The following is a 23,855-nucleotide window of genomic DNA, read 5'->3' as shown; positions in this document are numbered from 1 at the left end:
CAAGAACCCTTTCGACAAGAACCCTTTCGACAAGAACCCTTTCGACAAGAACCCTTTCGACAAGAACCCTTTCGACAAGAACCCTTTCGACAAGAACCCTTTCGACAAGAACCCTTTCGACAAGAACCCTTTCGACAAGAACCCTTTCGACAAGAACCCTTTCGACAAGAACCCTTTCGACAAGAACCCTTTCGACAAGAACCCTTTCGACAAGAACCCTTTCGACAAGAACCCTTTCGACAAGAACCCTTTCGACAAGAACCCTTTCGACAAGAACCCTTTCGACAAGAACCCTTTCGACAAGAACCCTTTCGACAAGAACCCTTTCGACAAGAACCCTTTCGACAAGAACCCTTTCGACAAGAACCCTTTCGACAAGAACCCTTTCGACAAGAACCCTTTCGACAAGAACCCTTTCGACAAGAACCCTTTCGACAAGAACCCTTTCGACAAGAACCCTTTCGACAAGAACCCTTTCGACAAGAACCCTTTCGACAAGAACCCTTTCGACAAGAACCCTTTCGACAAGAACCCTTTCGACAAGAACCCTTTCGACAAGAACCCTTTCGACAAGAACCCTTTCGACAAGAACCCTTTCGACAAGAACCCTTTCGACAAGAACCCTTTCGACAAGAACCCTTTCGACAAGAACCCTTTCGACAAGAACCCTTTCGACAAGAACCCTTTCGACAAGAACCCTTTCGACAAGAACCCTTTCGACAAGAACCCTTTCGACAAGAACCCTTTCGACAAGAACCCTTTCGACAAGAACCCTTTCGACAAGAACCCTTTCGACAAGAACCCTTTCGACAAGAACCCTTTCGACAAGAACCCTTTCGACAAGAACCCTTTCGACAAGAACCCTTTCGACAAGAACCCTTTCGACAAGAACCCTTTCGACAAGAACCCTTTCGACAAGAACCCTTTCGACAAGAACCCTTTCGACAAGAACCCTTTCGACAAGAACCCTTTCGACAAGAACCCTTTCGACAAGAACCCTTTCGACAAGAACCCTTTCGACAAGAACCCTTTCGACAAGAACCCTTTCGACAAGAACCCTTTCGACAAGAACCCTTTCGACAAGAACCCTTTCGACAAGAACCCTTTCGACAAGAACCCTTTCGACAAGAACCCTCTCCTCTATTATCTCATCACCCCTCCACCTTCCTTGTTCTGTCTCTTTTGCCTCAGGCTTCTCATCCACAGCCTTCACCCCACTGTGATCTGCCCCCTTGTTCCTCACCCCCCCCCCACTCCCATGTGATCTTTTTCCCCTTTGTCCCCTCACTGCCCTATCTTGTTTCCTGCTTTCTGATCATTGTGTCCAGCATCACCCTCCCTTAAACTTGACCCTTGAACAAACTCCCTTCTGATCCAACCCAAGGGTTCCCACCTCTTCTACCTCCCCAACCACCCACCCCCCCCGTGATCCTGTCCCCTCTGTAATCTTCAGCCTTCTGTGAATCTCTGCTCCCAAACTCTTCCCTTCTGCTTCTTTGCCTCTCTTGCTCCCACTTGCTTCCTGTAACTCTGTTTCTAGGCTCCGCCTACTTGTTTTCCTTCCCATCCCCCCACCTCCTCCCCCACTCGCGTATTTCCTTGGATCTGTAAAAGTTCTGCACCATTTTGCTCTTGATGCCTCAAATTTTGTTTATCTCTCTTTTCTACATTGACCACCTCCTCTCTGATTTTATCCACCCATCTCTGATGCTCCAATCTATCTACCCCTCCAAAATTCTTGCCTTCCACTTGCTGGCTCTTTACCCCCACCGCAGTTATTGTTCACAAGCTTCCCCCAATTCTTGGTATTCCCTTCCCTGCTCTTCCTTTGGCCTCTTTGATCATCAGCTGCCTCCATTCCCTTGCCCCATGTAAAGGTTAAAACCTTGAGTTTTTGATTCTTAGTTAATTTTGTGCCTGTCTCTTTAAGACAACTATTGTTTGTAGTGTTACCTTAGTGACTATGATGTATTAGTCATAATATCCGCCCAGGCTAACTACTTGCCCTTTTTCTACAAGATGTGAAGGAAACATGAGCATAAGAAAGTTTTCTTTAAATTTTTATCTCTCCATATATTTTTGTATCTCTATATATCTTTGTATTTTTATATCAGTCTTTAGTTATTGCTTTTGTTATGACAACTTTTAAGTAATTAGAGTCTAAAGAACTATCTTTATACAATAAATGCTTTGTTATTCACCATTATGAAAGTCTTGTTGCAAAGCTATGCAAAATGTTTATCTGTTCTATCAACAAATTAAAACTACACAAAGTAACAGCCACAGAATTTGAATTGTTGGATTAAAGAAATCTAAATTTGGGATATCGCAGCTCACGCTTTGGAAGATGATGCTTTGAAATAAGGATATAAATTAGGATATATTAGAATAAGGAAAGTGTCATCCATACCCCATGACTTTTCCATCTGCTGCTTTCCATTTCTACCCTGTTTTGACCCTTCTGAATGCCAGTGATCTTTACTGCCTCACTCTACTGGCTTTGTTCTCAACTTGTTCTCCATCCCTTAATCTGGTTATCCCTCCCCAGACACTCCTCTTGCTGTTCTGCTCCTGCTTCACTGTTACCATTAGCTTCATGGTTGCTTGTTCCTTGTGCTCTCAGGAGATGTCCTCTACGAGTTGCTTCATCACATCCTGAAGCAGCGAGATTCACCTGTTTGGTACCCACCGTTTCTACAGCCTGGGAACACCCCAAATAATCCACCAGAAATCATCCTTCACAATCACTTGGAAAGTAAGTGTTTACAGAGTTTCTGCCAGAGATCACCACAGCAGGCCCTTCAGCCCACCATATCCCTGCTAACCATCAAGTACCCATAGACATTAATATATCTCCCAGCACTTGGTGACTACAGTAGTTGTCTGGATATTTCTTTAATGTTGTGAGAGCGTCTGCCTCTACCTACTCATGCAATGTAGTCTAGAATCCATGCATCCTCTTGGTAAAAATATTGCTCCTTGGATCTCTTCAAAGTATCTAGCAGTTCCCCCTCATCTTAAACCTACACCCTCTAGTTTTAGATAACCCATATAGTCATGGAAGCAATCCCACCGAGTCCATGCTGATCACCATTCACCCACTTACACCAACTGCAAGCTAATTGTTCTCACATTCCCATGTAGTTTATCCACTTAATTGAATGCATGGGGCCAGTGAACCTGCTAATTCACAAGTCTTTGGGATGTGGGAGGAAATCAGAGCATCACAGGGTGGGTGGTGGGGGCGGGGTGTGAACGTGACTATAAACTCTACATGTACAATACCAGAGGTCAGGATCTAACATGGGTCACTAGAGCTGGAAGTCAGAGCCTCTGTTGACTGCGCCACTTGGCTCAGGGAAACTGCATCTACTGTTTCTCTGACCTTCATAATTTTGTAGACCTTGATCAGGACCCTTTTCAACCTACTTCACTCCAGACAAAACAAATCCAGTCTCTCCTCTTAACTGAAAGTCTCCACTCCAGGCAACATCGTGATGAATTTTCTCTGCACCCTCTCAGTGCAGTGATTGCCATTGCTGACCAGAGCTGCATTCAGTGCTGCAGCTGTGACTCCAGTTGGTGCAAGGGTGAAGAGCTAACCCACAGAAACCTGGAAGAGGTCAGGCTTCACTGAGAGGCTCAGTGGCAGAATGGTCACGTTGAGAACACGTGACAATAGCAGCAGCTCCAAATAAGGGAAGCAGGAAGAAGGGGAAGGGTGATGCCTCAAGCATTCAGCCAAAGCAGGTCACTCCTGTGCTAGGTTGTGTTGAAAGAGTCATTGAGATGATTGATGTTAGTGAAAATATTGGAACCAGTGAATGAGAAAGAAATTGATTCAAGAGGATGGATGAAATTTTAAATTTGTATATACAGCACTGTTACATGCCATTTTGGCCCATGAGTCCGTATTGCCAAATTTTTCCCCAATTAACCTTGCCATCAGTATGGTTTGAACTGGATCCCACGGGAAAACCCCAAGCAGGCATAGGGAGAGCATACAAACTCCTTACTGACAGCTCAGGATTTGAACCTTGATCTGATCCTAATCACTGGCGCTGTAAAGGTATTGCGCTAACCGCTATGCTAACCATGCAGGGGGAGGGAAAGAGAAGGAGAAAGGAGAACAAGGTGGATGGATGGAAGGGAGAAGGAGAGAGGAAGAAAGGTGAATGGAGGGACAGGGTGAGGAGAGAGGGAGAGAAGGACAGAAGGTGGATGGGAGGGAGTGAGAAGGACAGTGAGGTGGGAGGGAAGTGGTTGATGGGGAGGGGTTTAGACAGGGAAGTGATGAAAAGAATGGGGAGTGGGGGAAAAATGAAGTATGGAGGGAGAGAGATGGGGGTGATAGAATGAACAATAGGTTGATTATTGTCTATGATGTATATTAGAATTGTATCCAGTGGAAGCAGACATCCATTTTAACAGATTTTATGCTGTGTTTTATTGAATAGGAGAGGTCTGAGTGAGAGTGGGAGAGTGTTGGAGGGAAAGGTTTAGAATCAGTGTGTTGAGATTATGGTCTAGGAGTTATCTTGACAGAGGGGGCAAATCTGAGAATATCATAGAATTTGTAGTGACACTAAGCACTCCAAGGTGATGGGAATCAATTTTTTAGTAGGACAAGGAACAGATTAAGTTAGGGTAAATTGGATTCTATTCAGCTAGCAAAGCTGAAACTGGACCTGGGAAGCTTTTAAGATGGAAATATTGCAGTTTCAAGCAAGGAAAAGAAAGTCTATGAGTTCCATGGACTATGAAAAGCATTGAGTGGTGTAACAGGAAACCAGAGCAAGTGACGGAAGCCAGTTTGTTAACACAGTGTGTAACAGGCTGAGTACAGGAAGTTCTGAGGGAGAGGAAATGAAAGTGGAAATGGGAGTATGTGGTTTCCTGAACTTGATAGTTTCCTTCTTTTAAAGCTAGTGTGCATAAATTCTTCTTCCTGTAGGTTCGGTGCACAGAAACTTGCGGTCTTCGGATCAGGTCGGCCATCGAATGCAGCCTTCGGCAGAACCACTGCAACGATTGCTTCAATCCCCAGTGCGCAATAACCACCGGTTATCTCCAGGAGATAATCAGGACCAGGAGAGTTCACACAGCCTCCTTCCGCCGTTGGACAGGATCCAGACCCCTCGGTCACAGGCGGAGAACACGCACAGCTCCTCGCCAGATATGGAGCAAAGACTTTCCATTTCCCCAGTGGATGAAAACCATTGCCCTTCGGGAAACGAGCAGATCCTGAACCCACAACACCCAAATGGCTCACCGCAAGACATCTCTCGTGTCATCCAGTTGATTCCTACTTCCATGATGAACCCGATTATCATTAACAATAGGCAGCAATCGGAGTTCAGGCCAAGACTGTCAGAGGAGAATCCACACAAGGAGAAGCCTTTAAATCTCTCGCATAAGGAGGAGATGCTCTACAGGAATCATCTAATGGTCCCCATGGTAGCCCAGGAAGAGCCACTGGTGCCAATAGGAAGGATTGCAGGTAGGTTATACTCAGCCATGATCTTGTGATGGGATCACTACACCATAGCCCTAACATTTAAAGAGCATAACCTGATCTCTCATGCTCAGATGTGCTGCAACTCACCTGGTCAATTTCAGGGAACAGCCTTCGTGTTTGTGTCAGAACAGGCTGGTTCAGATCTAGAAACATCTGTCTCTCCCTCCACAGGCTCTGCCCATCCTATTGAGGTCATTTAAGTTCTCTAGAAATACAAGAAACTGCAGTTGCTGGAATTCTGGAGAAAAAGGGAAGCTGGAGAGCCTCGGTGGGTCAGCCAGCATCCATGGGTAGAAATAGTCTGTGTATTGGGTCAGGAGTCTCAAAAAAGGATCCCGAGCCAAATGTTAACTGGCCATTTCTCTCCATGGGTGGCACCTGATCCTCCAGCCCCACTTTGTATATTCACCTTTTAGTTTGATTTCCCATAACTGTCTTTTTTTAAAAATCTCACACTGCTTTCTCGCTGCCCTTACTTCTTCCACTTTCCCCCATTATCTCCACCCCTCCAAACCAATTGCTCATTGATAACCCTTCACCACCTCTCAGCTGATTCTATTAACATCTGCGCTGCCATAGGATGCCAGAGGTCCTCTGTGGTTAGTGAGGGATTACTTCAGGTGGTATGGAAGCTGGAAAAAAAAGGTTCTTAGCAACTCAAAGCAAGCTGGTTTACCACTTCCCCAGTTCTGAGGAGAGGTCTTTGACCTGGGGCATCAAATGTTTCTCCAGATGATGCCTCACCTGCAGAGCCTCTCGCAAGTTCCACTCTTCATACAGCTTTCCAAGTTTTGCAGGTTCTCTTTTAGACCTGCCGTGAGGGACACGTTGTAATGATCCCGAACTGTCCTTTTGTGACTAGAGGAGGGGCAAGTGCCACGTTTGGAGCTGAAAACACAGGAGGAGCAAGTGAATGTGCAGCTACTGGGGCCAGACTTCAATATCAGTCAGAGTAGGAGTGGGGAACACTGGTTCCCCCAGAAGTGAATTGTTCACTGTCACAAGTAGCGAGGCACAGTGAGAAACTTGGAGCCAGTGACTGTGAGTGATACTCTGCTCGGAGCTGGTGGCTCAAGGAATGCTTACCATGCCTGACTGTGCCACCTTGGGTTATTCTCACATGCTCGCAATTGGCTTTGCTCCACTTTATTTGGCTTTCCTGGTCTGTGATTCACAGGACCTGTTTATCTATGGACAGAACCTTGTGATGCTTCTCCAGGTTCAGCTTCTGTAGACTTAGCCTTAGCACCTCATCTGGTCAACTCCTGAGTGAATGCATTAACTAGGCGCTTCTCAAGCAGAGCAGCAGTCAGGGTGAGTGCCTCCTACTAGGCCAAGTTTCAGTCTATTTCCACCAATGGAGAACTTGTGTGCAAGTTACTGGGTTGATGCCAGGCTGATTATGGCACTGATGGCAGCACTGTTGACCTTCCTTACCCAGAGCTAAGCAAAAAAGGGCACCTTGAATTAACAGAACACAAGAAACAGGAGCAGCTCTTCAACCCTGCTTCCTTTATGATAAGATCGTTACTGATTTTTTTTCTCGGCACTATCCCCTTACCCTTTGAGCCCCTTCTAGTTTAAATATCTGTCGATCTTGGCCTTGAACACGTTTGCTTATTCAGTAACTGTCTCCGCACCTCCATGGCTATCTGAATAAAGAAATTCCTTCTCATCTGCATGTTAAAAGCCCTTGTTCTGAATTTGTGGCCCCTAGTTCTAGGGAACCCCTGTAGAAGGTAACATCTGCCCTGTAACTTGCTCTCAGTATCTTGCCAATGAGATCACCTCTCATTCTTAGAGCATCTTTGCTCCAATCTTTCTTGCATCAATCGTTCTCCCTGGAATCAACCTGATGGAAACTTCTCTGCACTGCATCCAATGCAAGCTCATTCTTCCTTAAATATGCACTACTCCAAGGGCAGTTTTATTAACTCCTTGTAAAGTTGCACCAAAACTCCATGTCCCTTGTAATAAAGGCCAACTTTCCATTAAATACTGTATCAATGTGCTAATTTTTTGTCTCAAGTACCAGATCCCCAGAACCACAACACTGTACCATTTAAATAATAATTTCCTTTCTTGATGAATAACTTTGTGCTTTCATTTGTTGTACTCCATCTGCCAACACCTTGCTGACTTACTTAACCTCTTTCTGTCCCTGTGAAGGCTTCTTGCGTCCTCACAACTTGCTAACCCACCTATTGTTGTACCATTAGCAACTTTGGCTGCAGGACACTCAGTCCTTTCATCCAATTTGTCAATCCAGATTAAAAATAGTTGTAACGCCAGCACTGATCCCTGTAATGCTCCACTAGTTAATGATTGCCAGTCTGAAAATTACCTATTCATCCTGACTTTCTGTATTCTGGTAGTTATCCCCAAACTCATGTTCTTTTATGCTGTTTCCTTTTATGGGACACCTTTTAAAAAGCCTTCTGAAAATCCAAACATACTAATTATCCACCCTGCTTGCTATATCATCAAATAGAACTTCTCTTTTTAAAACCATGTTGAATCTGCTTGATTGTCTTGTGGTCTAAATTTCCTGCTACAACATCACGATAATGGATGCCAGCATTTTTTCAATGTCCAATATTGTGCCAATTGGCCTATAATTTCTTGGTTTCCTTTCTCATTTTTTTCCAGTCTACTGACTTCACTCCAAACTCCAGCCAAGCTTGGTAGTTTTTGGCCAGAAAGTGCCCTTGATTGTAGAGAAATTGGGAAGATGGCTTACGTTCTTATTAGGATTATTTTGCTTCAATGCATTCTGGAGAATTGCATTCCAAGAAAATGGGCTGCATCCATAGCACAAAGCCATGTCATCTGCACGCATCAAAATAAGAGGGATGAAAATAAAATTGTGTTTTATTTACATTCTTCCCCACATAAATTCCAAGAGTGTGAGTTTTATTCCATCTCAAATTTTTTGTTAGTGATTTGTGAATTCTCTAAATGTGGATTTCTGTAATTCAAACTTCTGTTAAGTGGGTAGACACAGTTATAGAAAACATAGTCAGTGCATACACAGCTGGATCCCACTAAAACTTGTTTTTGGAATAAATATTTGCTGGGACATCAAGGTGAACTTCCATCTCCTTCAGATAGTGCTGTGGATTGTTAGAATGTATCACAAACAAAGATGTAGTGTTAACCTTGAATCAGATTGCCCTCAGGATTCTCAACCTGTATGATGAGTTCAAATCTCTGAAATGGGACTTTAAGACTAAACCACAAATCAGGGGTGAAGTTGCTGTCAAATAATCCACAGATCAACTCATCAAGAGATTGGGGGAGATAAATTAAACTCACGTCCTTCAAAATAAAGCGCACAGTTTATGTAGGAGCTTGTTGAAGGTTCATGATCTGTAGCTTATCTCTCTATGTTAATGTTGCTGCCCACAGACTGTAGGCTCCTGTGGGACTATGTCTACCAGTTACTGTCGGACAACAGATATGAAGCGTTCATCCGATGGGAGGACCATGAGTCAAAGGTTTTCCGAATCGTGGACCCCAATGGCCTTGCACGTCTTTGGGGAAACCACAAGGTAAGGCTTGTTGAGACATGACTCATTTCAGAGCTACCACAGGATGTGTGTAGACCAGGTTTTGTGAAAGTTGCTATAATTAAGGGCATTAGATTTCTCTCCACCAGGGACAGTACAGGGTTATCAGATGTCAGTGGTTGCTGAGTTTGAGATCTACTGAAGGTACCACAAATTTACTGTGGTCTCCACATGGCAAGAAGCAGTCAGGTTTGTGATCATTTAGGTCACCAAAATATCATCATTTTTTTGTGGAAACCTTGGGGTAATCAGGTCAGGATATGTGATTAAATGGGCAACCACAAGTAGCAGTAATTGGGCTTGATCCTTCTAAAGGTTATGGGGGGGGGGGCAGTGGCTGGAGTCACCTTTGTGATCAATTGATTGCTACCATGAAATGTGGAGACTAGGTTTGTATGTATAAAGCACTTATCCAAGTACTTCTAAATGTGGAGAAGGATTCAGGCAAAGAATTCCACACACTCACCTTCTCACTGAGTGAAATAATTTTCCCAACTCACCTCTAATCATTCAAACTTCCTAAAGTCCAGCTGTTTCAGCTTCTGTTTTATTTTACTTGTCTGCCTTTGATGTACTTCAATCTCCCCTTGGGTTCTTTTGTTCCAAAGAAAACCTCCTCAGCCTAATGGTTTACAATGTTATTTTCCCAGTCCAAGAAATAGCTTTCTGGATCCTCTCTAGTGACCACATCCTTCCTGTTGTGTGGTGATCAGATCTCTTCATAGTGGTTTGTCTAATTCTGTATACTATAATCTCCCTGCTCTCATATTCTATGTAATACAGTCAAGTATCCCATAAGTTGTCCTAAACTTCTTGCTTATCTTTTCAGCTTCCTTCACAGTTTGTGGAAGATCCCTCTGTTCCTCCACATTTATTGATATCCTATTTTTTTGTTCAGTGCCCTCCATAATGTTTGGGACAAAGACACTTTTTTCCTTTATTGTGCTCCACAGTTTAAAATTTGTAATCAAACAATTCACATGTAATTAAAGTGCACATTTCAGATTTTATTCAAGGTTATTTGGTTTGACCATATAGAAATTACAGCACTCTTTAATACATAGTCCCCTCATTTCAGGACACCATAATGTTTAGGACATTTGCCTTCACAGGTGTTTGAGCACTTGGATATGCTTAATTGATTCATTGGTGCAGGTATAAGAGAACTAAGCTTGCTTCTAAGCTTTTCATCACCTTTGAAGTCCGTAGTTGCCATTTTTCAACATGCTCCAGAGTTGTGGCAAAGAAAGACTCAGTCATTATGAGGCTGAGAAACAAAAATAAAACAGTAAGTGACATCACCCAAAACAGGTTTAGCAAAATCAACTGTTTGGAACATGATTAAGAAGAGTAATCACAAAGGGAGTGGTATTCCAAGGAAGACCTCCATTGTTGAGGACAGAGGAATTCTCATAATAATGAAGAAAACTCCCCAAACATATCTCCAAAAGATCAGAACTCTTCAGTGGGCAGATGTGGATGTGCCAATGACTACGGTCTGTAGAAGACTTCAGGAACAGAAATAGAGGCTGCACTACAAGATGCGAACCACCAGTTAACCCCAGAAAGGATGGCCGGATTACAGTTCGCCAGGAAGTATTTAAGAAAGCCTATAGCATTCTTAAAAAAAAGTCTAATGGACAGTTGAGACCAAGTTTAACCTGTAACAGAGTGACCGCAAGAGCAAAGTGAGGAGGTGTAAAGGAACTGCCCAAGATCTAAAGTATACCACCTTTGACATGGTTTGCATCTTGCCCATATTGTCTCCCTATACCACAAAGAGAGATCACAGAAAGATTTGGTGGAGGGAGGTCACTCAGCCCATTGAGTCCATATTGGCTCAATTCTCTGGCCCTTCCACATACCTTTAGGTATTTATCTAGTGTCCTTTGGAATGTTGCACATTAATGTACTGTACCTCCACTGCTAAGAACCCCCCCCCCCAAACTTTCTGACCCCAACCATATTTTTTTTAAACTAAGCTTACCATATTCGTTTTGTCTTGATAAAGAGTCCCAACCTGACAAGTTGATAGCCATAATTACCCATGAAGGCCGTCTGACCTACTGAACTCCTCCAGTAATTTTTTTTATTTGCTTGGGGACATAATATTCAAGGGCACTCAACATTTAAAGGATAGACTGAAAGCTAAAGGGGTTTGGGTAGGATTACTCATTAAGTAGATTAATAGAACATTACGGCACAATACAGGCCCACAGTGTTGTGCTGATCTACCCAAAAAAACTAAACCCACCCTACCTCATAACTCTCTGATATTCTTTAATCCACATGCCTAACTAAGATTCTTTTAAATGATCTGATTGTTCCAGGCTCCACCATCACCCCTAACATTCTAGGCACCCACAACTCTTGTCTCCCTTAAACTTCCCTCCCTTCACTTGGTATAGATGTCCTATGGTGTTTACTCCTTGTGCCTGGGATAAAGGTGCTGGATCTTATCTATGCCTGTCGTAATCTTGTATACCTCTATTAAATCATCTCTCATCCTCCTTTGCTCCATAAAGAAAAGCCCTAGTTCTGCTAATCTTGCCGCATGCGACACATTTTCCAATCGAAACATCCTGGTAAATTTCCTCTGAACCCTCTCAACAGTTTCCACATCCTTCCTGAGGTGACGAGAACTGAACACAATATTCCAAGTGTGGTCTCACCAGAGATTTATAGAGTTGCAACATCACCCCAGGACTCCTGAACTCAATCTGACTAATGAAGCCCAGCATACCATAAGCCTTCTTAACTATCCTATCTACCTGCACAGCAGCCTTGACAAATGTACACATTTGGACCCCAAGGACCCTCTTCTTCCACACTGTTAAGTATCCTACCATAAACCATGTACTCTGCTTTCAAGTTTGATCTTTGAAAAAGCATCAATTCACACGTTTCAGGATTGAACTCCATCTGCCACTTTTCCACCCAATGCTGCATCCTGTCTATATCCTGTGATCACCTACAACCACATTTAATACTATTCACTACACCTTCAACTTTTGTAGCATATACAAACTTACTGACACATTTCTCTACTTCATCCACGTCATTTATAAAAATCGTAAAGTGCAGGGGGTCCTAGAACTGATCCTTGTGGAATTCCACTAGTCACTGACCTCCATGCAAAGTACTTTTTCTCTGCTCCCATGCCTCAAGAATTTCTGAACGAGTCTCCCATGGGGGACCTTGTCAAATGCCTTACTATAATCCTATATGCCTCATCTACTGCCTTACCTTCAATTTCTTTTGTTATCACCTCAAAACACTCATTTAGGTTCGTGAGACACGACCTTCCACTCACCTGACCATTCCCCTAGATTCAGTAATAGCCTCTCCTCTAGTCGTCCGGTCCACCTTCTGTGTCAGGAATCCTTTTTGGACACACCTGACAAATTCTGCCCCACCTATCCCTCGCAGTAAGGAGGTGCCAGTCAATATTTGGGAAGTTGAAGTCTCCCATAACAGCAACCCTGTTATTTCTGCACCATTCCAAAATCTACCTACTTATCTGTTTCTTGGTGTCTCACAGGCTATTTAGGGGCCTATAAACTACTCCCAGTACAGTGATAGCTCTCTTCCCATTTCTGACATCCACCCACACCCACTCAGAAGCCACTCCCTCCACAGCATCCTTCCTTTCTGCAGCTGTGATACTATCCCTGACCAGTAATGCTACTTACCCCATCCCCCTTTTACCTTCCATCCTATCCCTTCTAAAACATCTTAATCCCTGTATCTGCATCAGCCAATCCTGTTCTTAGTGTCAGCCAAGTCACGGTAATCGCCACAACATCATAATTCTATATACTGATCCATGCTCTAAGTTCATATCCTTTACTCCTAATACTCCTTGCATTGAAATAAAAACATTTAAAACCCCCCAGCTGACTGCATTATGCTTCCTCCCCTGCCAGTCCTTCCTCCCAAACCCACAATGCATTGCATCATCCTTTCCACCTTGTGCTCTATTCTCCCTGTCCTCACATTCTGGTTCCCACCCCCCTGCCAAACTAGTTTAAACTCTCCCAACAGTTCCCGCAAACCTGTCTACCAGGATATTGGTTCCTCTCTACTTCAAGAGCAGCTCATCCGTTTTGTACAGGTCATACCTTCTCTAGAAGAGATCCGAATCATCCACAAATCTGAACCCCTATCCCCTGCACCATCCCTACTCTTATGTATGTCATTGGTACCAACATAGACCACTACATCTCACTGCTCACCCTCCCGCTTCAGAATGCTGTGGACTAGATTTGAGACATCCCTGACCCTGACACCTGGGAATCAACGTACCATCCGGAAGTCTCGATTTTGTTCACCGAACCTCCTATCTATTTGCCTAACAATCACTTTTGCTATTCTCTTATTTCTTCCCCTCCCTCCCCCCTTAGCCAAAGGGCCAGTCTCTGTGCCAGACAGCTTACCACGACTGCTTGTCCCTGGTAGATCATTACCCCACCCCCACAAACAGTATCCAAAACATTATACTTATTGTTGAGGGAAAGACCACAGAGGGGCTCTGCACTGACTGCCTATTCCCCTTCCCCATCCTAAAAGTCACCCAGTTCCCTGCATGTCTTTTTGGTGTGAATGTCTTCTTATAGCTTCGATCACCCCTTGCCTCCCAAATGATCTGGAGTTCATGGAGCCTCAGCTCCAGTTTCCTAATACTGTCCATAAGGAGCTGCAGCTGGATGCACCTCGTGCAGGAGTCATCATCAGGAACAATTGTGCTCTTCTGGATTTCCCACATCCTGCAATCAGAGCATTCTACTGTCTTAGATGTCATCTGCACGACCTACTCTTTGTTATTATGCAAAGTTCTTACCTGTTGTACATCCTCGGCTTCTGCTCACTGAAGCCCTTGAGCCAAAACCTCAGACACTGGGCTTCCCCACACTGGTGCTCTGCTTGAGCTTCCCATCTTTTTGTATGGTGCAGGTTCTATCTGTAGCCCAGACTCCAACCATTCATTGCTCCACTTACCTTTTAAACATTCCTGTAACAACGTCCAGCTCCTGACATTCACCGGTTGCCGAGTAAAGCAATGAAAAGGAAGCACATCAGCTTGGATAATATGGAATCCATCTGAGTTAAGTTGTGGGACATCAGTGGGCAGAAAACATTGGTGGGACTGATGTGTAAACCATCAAACAGAAGGGCTCAAGCCCAAAATGTTAGTTATGTGTTTTATCTTTGCTAAATAAAGTACAATAAAATTCTCATTATCCAGCACCAATGGGGATCACAGATGCCGTAAATGTGAATTTTCCAGTCAACTGAGGCACACTATGCAAAATATAAAGTATATACTATTTAATTATGTAAAGTTCACTTGAATCAGGTAATTCCTGTAACTTACAAAATTTAATTTTGAATTCTGGTCGCTGGTGTTATAATAGTGTTGCGCTGGCTGCTATGCTAACCATGCTGCCATCAAAATTAACCCCCTCCCTCAAATTTACAGATAATATATCTCCTAATAATAATAAAGATAAAGATTCTTATGAGGCAGGGATAGTGAGATACTATGGGAGAGTTGATCCAGCGCTGAGTGGCATCGGCCGGCTCTTCTTCCTGGGTGACGCTATTGTAGTGGTATACGTGGAGGGAGCGGGCAGAACCAGCGCTAACAGCTCCTGTCTTGTGACAGCTAGATACAACAGCCTGCTCTCTACTGGCAACTATCCACTACAGCCACGAGGTGTAGTGACTCAGCAGCACCCATGGTCTACTGAGAAGCCTTGGTCTACTCAACGGAGCTACGTCATGAGGTCGTTAGCACTTCAGATGTCATGACGCCAGGTCCATGTTGTGTGTCTATTATCAAGCCTGATAATGTAATAAACACTCTTCTCTTTGCTGGCTGACAACTTCAGGTGTGGTCTCGTTATTTCAACATGATGGGGTATGGGCACAAACATCATCTGCCACACTTTTTTATTCAAACACTGGTGTGGGTGGTGAATGACCGGGGCACTCCACTGGCTAAATGTGTACTCCCATCTTCACCAAGGGGTTGTGTGTTGTTTTGGAGAACATTCACTTTTACAATTTTACACTCCTATTTAAACTTTCATTTAAAATTTTATTTATTTTAATTGTAGTTATTTATTTATTTCCTCGGATTTTTATTTTGCCGGTTGTTTGAGTTTCTAGTTGATTGAATTTCTCCTAATGCAGGTTCTATTGCTGATTTTCTCCATTACTGTGTTTTTACATCAAGCAGTGGTAGTAAGATTGAGGATGGCACCAAGCAAGAAATAAGGGAAGCATGCAAAAAAGTCAGGAGTTATCAAGGGTGACGCATATGCATGTGGACTGGGAGAACTAAACTGGTAACAAGACAAAGGAGGAGGGGGTTTCCTGAAAAGTGTCAGGGAACCAATTTTAGAGCAAGCGATGCAAGACGAGGTGTTGTGTAATGAGGCAGGATTATCTTGTGTGAATGACCACAATGTGATTGAATTTTCCATTAGGATGGAGAGTGACTTAGGTCTAGAACTTAGAGGGTAACTGTAATGATGTGAGATGGTAATTGGCTTGGATAGACTGTCAAAATGGGTTGATGGGGGATAGATACTAGCAGATATTTAAAGGTCACGTGGATGAACTATTTGCCATAAGAATAAAACTTGGAAGGCTAATGGATAGTATTAAAACCAAAGAAAGGACATGTAAATCAGTTAGGAAAAGCAGCAAACCTAGGGACTGGAAGAAATTTAGAATTTGAAAGGTGGTGGTGCTGTAGCAGCTGTTGTAGACCCAATAGGAGCAGAGACACGTCTTCCAGCTCTCCTTCACAGGGTCCAACTGTCCAGACATTGCGTCAGATGGTCAAACCATCTGTATAATGGGACCAGCACTTATTTTTTTTAAAAAGCATCGGGCAACCCATGGGGTCTGTGCCAAAAATGGTGATGTCCCTGTTAAGCAACCCAGACTACAAGGGTTGTGGGCTCCAGGCGCATGGTGGACCAGTGCAGGGCAACAGAGCAGGAGTACATCCCTCTCCCTCTCCCTCTGCTGGGGAGAAGACGCTACATGGTAGGAGACCACAAGTGCAAACCAGGCTGTGGACTGCTGGAGATAAATTTTGTTTATTTATATATAGTGTACATGACAATAAAGCCACATTAAACCTTGAATTTAGCACACAAAGACAGAGGATCCAATTGGAAGGAAGAAATGGAGTATGAAAGTAAACTTGCAGGGAACATGAAAAATAACTGCACAAACTTTTATAGGTAAGAGGAAGAGACTGGTTCTTTAACCAAAGGTAGTTTCCTTGCAGTCAGAACAGGGGAATACATAATGCAGAACAAAGAAAAGATAAAATAAATGGAATCAATTCTTTGATTCTGTCTTCAATAAGAAAGATGCACATAACATTCAGGGGACACTAAGCAACTGAGTGGCGAGCATGGAGGAGGAACTTAAGGAAATTGTTATCAGTTTTGAAATTGTGTTCAGTACATTAATGGCATTGAAAGTCAATAAATTCCCAGGGCCTGATCGTCTACATCCCAGAGTACTTAAGAAGATGACTCTAGAGAGGATACATTAGTGATCATTTTCCAACATTCACTACACTCTGGATCAGTTCCTTTAGAATGGAGGGTTGCTAATGTGACATTACATTTTAAAAAAAAGAGGAAGAGAAACCAGGGAATTATATGACTTCTGTGGTGGGGTAAATGATGAAGTCAATTTTCAAAGATGTCACTGCTGTGCATTTGGAAAGGAGTGATGGGTTTAGTTCAGGTCAGCATGGATTTATGAATGTGACCAGCAGAATGGATTGCAGTTGATCAGATATAATTTGGACTTTCAAGATGCTTTTACTAAGTTCCTGCATAAGAGATTGGTGTGCAAAATTAGACAGTGTGGCATAATTATTATTACAGATAGAAAACTGGTTGAAAGGCAGGATACAGAGGGTGGTAAATAAAAGGGTTCTTCAGATTGGTGGGCAATTGATAGTGGGATACCATTAGGTTCAGATCTTGGGCCCCAGCTATTCGCATATTTATTTAATGATCTAAAAAGAATTTAATGTAATATCTGTAAAGTTTATAGATAACACTAAGCCGGATAGCAGAGTGAGCTGTGAGCAAGATTCCAAGAAGCTGTAGAGTGACTTGGACAGATTAGGAAAATGTAGTATAATGTAGATAAATGTTAGGTTATCCACTTTAGTGTTGATAACAGATTAACTGAATGGTGACATATTAGGAAATGGGAAGGTGCCATAAGACCTGGGTGTCATGGTGTATCAGCCATTAAAGGTATAGCAGGAGAAGGAAACAAATAGCATGTTGGCCTGCATAGAAACAGGGAGGGCTTTCTACAGTTGTATAGGACCTTGTGATGCCCTCGAGTTTCAGCTTCCTAAGTAGATGTAGCATCAAATGCAGCTCAAGCTGGCATTTCCACTGAGATCCAGCCTGATTAATTTTAATCTGTGAGCCATGATGTACTTGCTGGGAGAGAAGCTAGAAGAGTTTATAGTTGATACAAAGGCTCAAAGTGTACCAGCTGTTTAATGAACCAAACCTCTCTCCTAAACAGAACAGAACAAACATGACGTACGAGAAAATGTCAAGGGCTCTTCGTCATTACTACAAACTCAACATCATCAAGAAGGAGCCTGGCCAGCGGCTCCTATTCAGGTATGAAGCACATGTGGTGATCATTCAAATTTGAGAGATGGGAATGGAAATGTTATGCTGGCAGGCAAGGCACTATGTGTCTCTAGGGGTGGGGAATGGAACATTAAGGGGAAAATGGGATAAAATGTGAAAGTATGAATGGGGTTGGGTCATAGAGGAGGTTGGCTGGTGAGGGTTGGGGAAGAGGGAACAGGAGAGGATGAAGTAGGAGAAGAGGTAATGAGAGGATGAAATGGGAGAGGAGGGAACGAGTGAAATGGGAGAAGAAGAAATAGGAAAGTGAAATGAGAGACAAAAAGAAAAATGGTGCATTAAAATGACAGTTGGTCCAAGGTGAGATAGGATTTCCAGGTGGTGAGCAGACAGTAAAGAGGTACAAAAGGAAGTTAGGGAGCATGGGAGTGTTGCGTCTGAGAGCTTTGAGGGCACAATGAGTGGAGAGACGATGAGGTGGACAGTCCTAACCTGTGCTTCAAATTAATTTTCTTCCCTGGCTTTTTGTCAGATTTATGAAAACGCCAGATGAAATTGTGAACAGCCGATCAGACCGCCTGGAACACCTGGAGTGCCAGGAAATGGAGGAGCCACTGTACCAGGACGAGGAATGCTGAGTGTGGCAGTGGGGGGAACTGGGTATGCTCACTGGATGCAAATGACATGCCAAGGTTTCATGGCTGTTGGATTGGCAACCACAAGTTTTGGAGCGGGAAATAGCTCTATGTGAAGTGCTGGAGACACTTGAGGCTCACCTAGTAATCCAGTGTATTGCTATATCTATTCTATACCTGCTGTTTCATTACTGTGAGGACCTTCAACCATTTATTTGACCAGTGATTGGGAGTAACAAAGGACAAGTCGAGGTTCAACTTGGACCCAGAAGCTCACAAGGAGTAAAAGATGCTGCCATTTCTGATGTCCTGATCAAAATTGACCTCTGAGCGAAGGAGCCAGGAGAATAGAGCCAGGCCTGGCTGATAGATCTTATGCTGGAACTCTGTCTGTGTCAGCCTGCTAGGGTGGGGGAGTGGGTTATCCTGCTGTCCAATGCACTATTTCTCTTGATAGTTATAACTTGAATTTTGAGTTTATTTTTAAATTGCGCAAATCAATTTCTCGCTCTCTTTCCCTCTCTGAGCTCCTGCCGAGAATTCACATTTCTGACAAAACACACTTTGTATCAACTCTTTTTAAACAAAGCTACACCTTCAATTAAAATGAAAATGGAATTGAAATGGGCATGCTTGTATAGGGTAGGGGTTGCATTCACGGAGAGTGATTTTGCGAATCATGCACTCTCAGAGCGAGCCACCACTTTCAATCAGTCTTTGAGTGTTGCAGTTCTTAACCAAGTCTCCTCTACCTCATGGTTTGGGTAGATGGGTGTTGAACATAAAACAATGGCTGCACGTTGTAACCAACAAGCGATCTTCCCCACCAGTTCTGCATATGAGCTGCAAATTTCAGGCCACTGAAGTCAGGGTACTCCCTTTCTCCCCTTCCCTTCACCACTCAAATGATGGATATTTTTAACAACCTTAAGGTGCACAGGCTCTCTGCACTGTTTAAATCATCAAAACAGCAGGTTGAACCATCTGTGCCTGTGTACCTCATTAAATGTATCCTGGTCACCTGCTCTTTGACTGCCAATTCAGTATACTTAAGTATTTATCCATTTCCCTTCTGAAGCTAAACACACTCTGCTGTCAGACCTCAGTGAGAAAAAAAGAATAGTCAATGTTTATAACAAATCCTTTATCGAGACTGGAGAAAAGTAGAAGGCAGTGGGAGAAAACATCTCTACTGAATTTTTTTAAGCTGTTTTTACCTTTTCAGAGTATGTAAATATAAGATCACAATCATTTGTATGTAAAAAAAAACATTACGATGCAAGTTTTAGTAGTTAATTGAAATTTGTGTCCTCTGCCACTGGAATTGGAATTTTAAACACCACTTTGCAATTTCCTTTTGATCTTTTATCAAAATATGTCAGGTTCTGCTGTTTTTTCACACGACCAAATCCCTTATTCTAGTAATTTTAATGTTCTGTGGTGACTCAGGTGGGCAGGGTGAGAAGGCGTTTGGCACCTTTGCCTTCCAATGGGTGGGATAGCATGATGCAGTTGCGCAACTTGTTGATGAGACCACACTTCTGGCTGCCCAGCTAAAAATATCATTTTAGAAAGGTTGGAAAACAGTTTAGTCAGGATAGAGTCATACAGTGTGGAAACCGGCCCTTTGGCCCAACTTATCTATGCTGACCAAAATATTCCATCCATTTTAGTCCTACATTCCTGTGTTTGGCTCACAACCCCTTATCCTGACCATGCATCAATTCCAATTTCAATAGTTACCTGCCTCAACCCTGCAGTCAACCCTCGAGTAGCTGGTTCCATACACCCACTATGTATTTTAAAACAAAGTAACCCCTAAGATTCCTGTTAAATCTCTTCTCCCCCCCCTTTTTTTTTAAACCTATGTCTTCTGGTTACAGATTCCCTTACTCCGGGCAAAAGACTCTGATCTATTCCTCATGATTTTGAGATCCCTCATCCCTTCCCAGCTTGACAACATATTTCCTGTGAGGGATGTGGGACAAACGCAGACAGGTGGAACTATTCTGGGTAGGATATTTTGGCCAGCATGGGCAAGTTGGGCTGAAAGGCATCTTTCCACACTATATAACTGAGCAGGAAATTTCTGATGGGCCAGAAATTCAAGAGAGTCTGGGGCAGAAATGAGTATAGTTGCTACTTGTGAGCATTGGGAGCTGTCCTTCAGGAGAATTTGTAAGTGAAGCAGAGCAGCAATTGGTGAGAGTCTGTGCTACAGAGAGAGCCAGTAACAAATAAAAAGAATAGAGCCACAAGTGGAGCGGCCAATGTGAGAGTGGCTAAGTGTAGGAGTGGGAAGTTAGAGGCTTTGGCTTGAGGGGCTTCGGTGATTAGAGACTGAGGATGTACTACATTTAAGGTCAGGTAAGATCTTTTCATAGTAACCCAGAGTAGATAGTAGTGATGGAAGCTAGGGCAGTAGAATGCTCCATGCAGGATGTGGGAAATCTGAGACAGTACAATTGTCCATGATGACTACACCTGCAAGAAGTGCACCAGCTGTAGCTCCTTGTGGTGTTAGGGAACTGAAGCTGGATGAACTCAAGGATCGTTTGGAAGGCAGAGGACATGATTCCCTGAAGTTATAAGGAGACAGTCACATCCAAGAAGCAGGTAAATGCATGATAGGAGAGGGAAGGTGAAAAGGCAGTCAGTGCACCCTTGTGGCTGTTCTCCTCAGCATCAAGTACTGTATACACCTTTGGATACTGCTGGGGGTGGGGGGAAGGTGTGTGGAAGCCAGGCCATTACACAAAAACATAAGAAATGGGAGTAGGCCATCGGGCCTGTTGAACCTGCTTCACCATTCAATGAGATCCTGGCTAATCCGATGATAGGCTCATCTCCATCGACCTGCCTTTACCCCATATCCATTAATTCTATTTTATTAAAAAATCTATCCAACCTTGTCTTAAATATATTAACTGAGATGGCTTCAATGCACAGCGAATTCCATAGATTCACCACCCTCTATAGAAAACAGTTCCTCCTCATTTCTGTCCTAAATCTACCCAGGATTTGAGATACTCCACTAGTTCTAGTCTCACCTATCAGTGGAAACAACTTACCTACCTTTATCTATGCCTTTCATAATTTTATATATTTTTAAGATACCCTTTCATTCTTCTAAATTCTAACGAGTATAGCCCTAGACAACTCGATCTCTCCTCATAGGCTAACCCCCCTCATGTCTGGAGTCAACACTCTTCCACATCCAAAGCCAGTACATCCTTCCTCAAGTAATGATACCAGAATGGCACACAGTACTCCAGATGCGGCCTTCACCAGTATTTAGTTCCTTGTACAATTGCAGCATAACCTCCCTGCTCCTAAATTCAATTCCTTTAATAATACCTTCTTGAAAGCCTGCCACACCTGAAAACTAACCTTTTGAGATTCATGCACAAGCACACCTTCTGTATGCTGCAATCACTTGCCATTTAAATAATAATCTGATCTTCCATTTATCCTTCCAAAGTGGAAAAGCTCACATTTACCAACATTGTACTCCATATACCGGACCCTTGCCCACTCACTTAATGTATCTCTGCAGTCCCTCTGTACTTGTGCATAATTTGCTTTTCCACTCAATTTAGTGTCAGTAGCAAATTTTGAAACACCACACTTTGTCCCCTCTTACATATCATTAATGTATATCATGTGCACTGTTGGTCAGCTCTGAGCCTCAGAAGGGAAGGATGAAGTCAGGCTCAGTGATAGTCACAGAACACTATAGTTAAGGGATCAGATAGGAGATTCTGTAGCAGCAAAAGAGACTCCAGGATAGTGTTGGCTCCTGGATGCTCAGGTTCAGGATGTCTCTGAGCAGTTGCAGAATATTCTTAACAGCCAAAGGTTGTGGTGCATATTGGTTCCAATGATGTAGGCAGGAATGGGGTAGAAGTTCTGCAAATTAAGTTTAGGGAGTTCAGAAAAAGGTTGGAGAGCAGGGCCTCCAAGGTGATAATCTTTGGATTACTCCGAATATAATCTCAGAACAAATAAATGAGTGACTGTAGGGTTTCAAGTCCTTGGAGCGTTGGAACCTTTTCTGGGGAAGGGGTGACCTGTGTAAATGGGACGTTTTGCTCCTGAACTGGAGGGGAAACAATATCCTGGCAGGGAGGTTTGTTAATGCTGTTGGTGGGGGGTTTAAACTAGATTGGCAGAGCAGGAGAAACAAAGTGAAGAGGAAGAGGCAGTTGGCGCACAAGTAATTGGTAGGGAGTTTGAGTGAAAGGACAGGCTGATAGGTCAAAATTGCAGTCAAGGGGATGTGTTGCAATGCAACAAGGACACTGTCAAAAAGAGTGACAAATACAGGGCTAAAGGTTTTGTATTTAAATGCACGCTGCACAAGAAATAAAGTAGCTGACCTCAGTACAGCTACAGATTGATAAGTGGGATGTTGTGGCTAATGAATGGCTGTCGTATGGGAACTGAATATCCAAGGATACTCAGTGTATCGAAAGGATATCCAGGGAAGCAGAGGGATAGCGTGGCTCTGTCGGTAAGAAATAACATTAAATTATAGAATCCTTGTGGGTTGGGTTAGGAAATGGTAAGGGTAAAAGGATATTGTTGGCAGTTATATACTGACCTCCAAAGAGTAGCCGGGATGTGAAGAACAAATTATAATAGCAAATAGAAAAGGCGTGTCAGAAGGGCAATGTTATGGTAGTTATGGGGGACTGTAATATACAAGTCGAATGGGAAAATCAAATTGGTATTGGATCTCAAGAGAGAGAATTTGTAGAATTCCTATGAGATGGTTTCTTAGAACAGTGTGTAGCTGAGCCGACCAGGGAAATTGGAGTTCTGGATTGGGTATTGTGCAATGAATCAGAGTTGATAAGGGAGCTGAAGGTAAGGGAATCCTTAGGGGGCAGTGATCATAATATGATAGAATTTTCCCTGCCATTTGAGAGAGAGAGAAACTAAAATCAGAGGTGTCAGTCTACCAGTGGAAAAGTGGACTATGGAGGTGTGAGTGAGTAACTCGCAAAAGTTCATTGGAAAGGCGCACTAATGAGGAGGGTGGCAAAGCAGCAATAGCTGGAGCTTCTGCAAGAAATAAGAGAAGTACAGGACAGGTGCATTAAAAAAAATATTTCAATGGGGAAAAAAATGACAAATGCAGCTAACAGGAGAAGTCAAAGCCAATTAAAGGCAAAAGAAAAGGCATACAAAGGAAGAAAAAAAATTAGTGGGAAGTTAGAGGACTGGGAAGCTGTTAAAAACATCCAGAAAGTAACTAAGAAGGTTATTAGGAAGGAAATGAACTTTGAAAGGAGGCGAGCACATAATATCAAAAAGGATACCAAAAGCTTTCTTAAATATATTGTTTATAAAAAAAAGGCAAGAGTAGATATAGGACCAATATAAAATGACGCTGAAAAGTTTTAAAGGAAGACAAGAAGATGGCAGAACTGAATATTTTGCATCAGTCTTCACTGTGGAAGATATTGCTAAT

At 43.1% G+C, this 23,855-nt stretch overlaps 1 protein-coding gene across 7 annotated transcripts in view; it reads left to right on the top strand.

Annotated features, from left to right (window-relative positions):
* LOC138745859 (transcription factor ETV6-like) overlaps positions 1-19,661 on the top strand; it is a 41,235-nt gene extending 21,574 nt beyond the window's left edge. For 6 of the 7 annotated variants that reach the window (XM_069903278.1, XM_069903279.1, XM_069903281.1 and 3 more), the window contains 5 exons: positions 2,624-2,755; positions 4,955-5,500; positions 8,927-9,069; positions 17,671-17,771; positions 18,277-19,661. In XM_069903278.1, the coding sequence (XP_069759379.1) occupies positions 2,624-2,755; positions 4,955-5,500; positions 8,927-9,069; positions 17,671-17,771; positions 18,277-18,382 (1,028 nt within the window). In that variant the 3' untranslated portion in view covers positions 18,383-19,661. Of the gene's footprint in view, positions 1-2,623; positions 2,756-4,954; positions 5,501-8,926; positions 9,070-14,752; positions 14,944-17,670; positions 17,772-18,276 lie in introns of those variants that run through there. The other variant, XM_069903280.1, reaches the window with a different exon arrangement.
* Positions 19,662-23,855: the final 4,194 nt, after the last annotated feature.

The sequence above is a fragment of the Narcine bancroftii genome, chromosome 11, assembly GCF_036971445.1.
Source record: "Narcine bancroftii isolate sNarBan1 chromosome 11, sNarBan1.hap1, whole genome shotgun sequence".
NCBI classification, from domain to species: domain Eukaryota; kingdom Metazoa; phylum Chordata; class Chondrichthyes; order Torpediniformes; family Narcinidae; genus Narcine; species Narcine bancroftii.
This window is presented reverse-complemented; position numbering and strand designations above follow the sequence as displayed.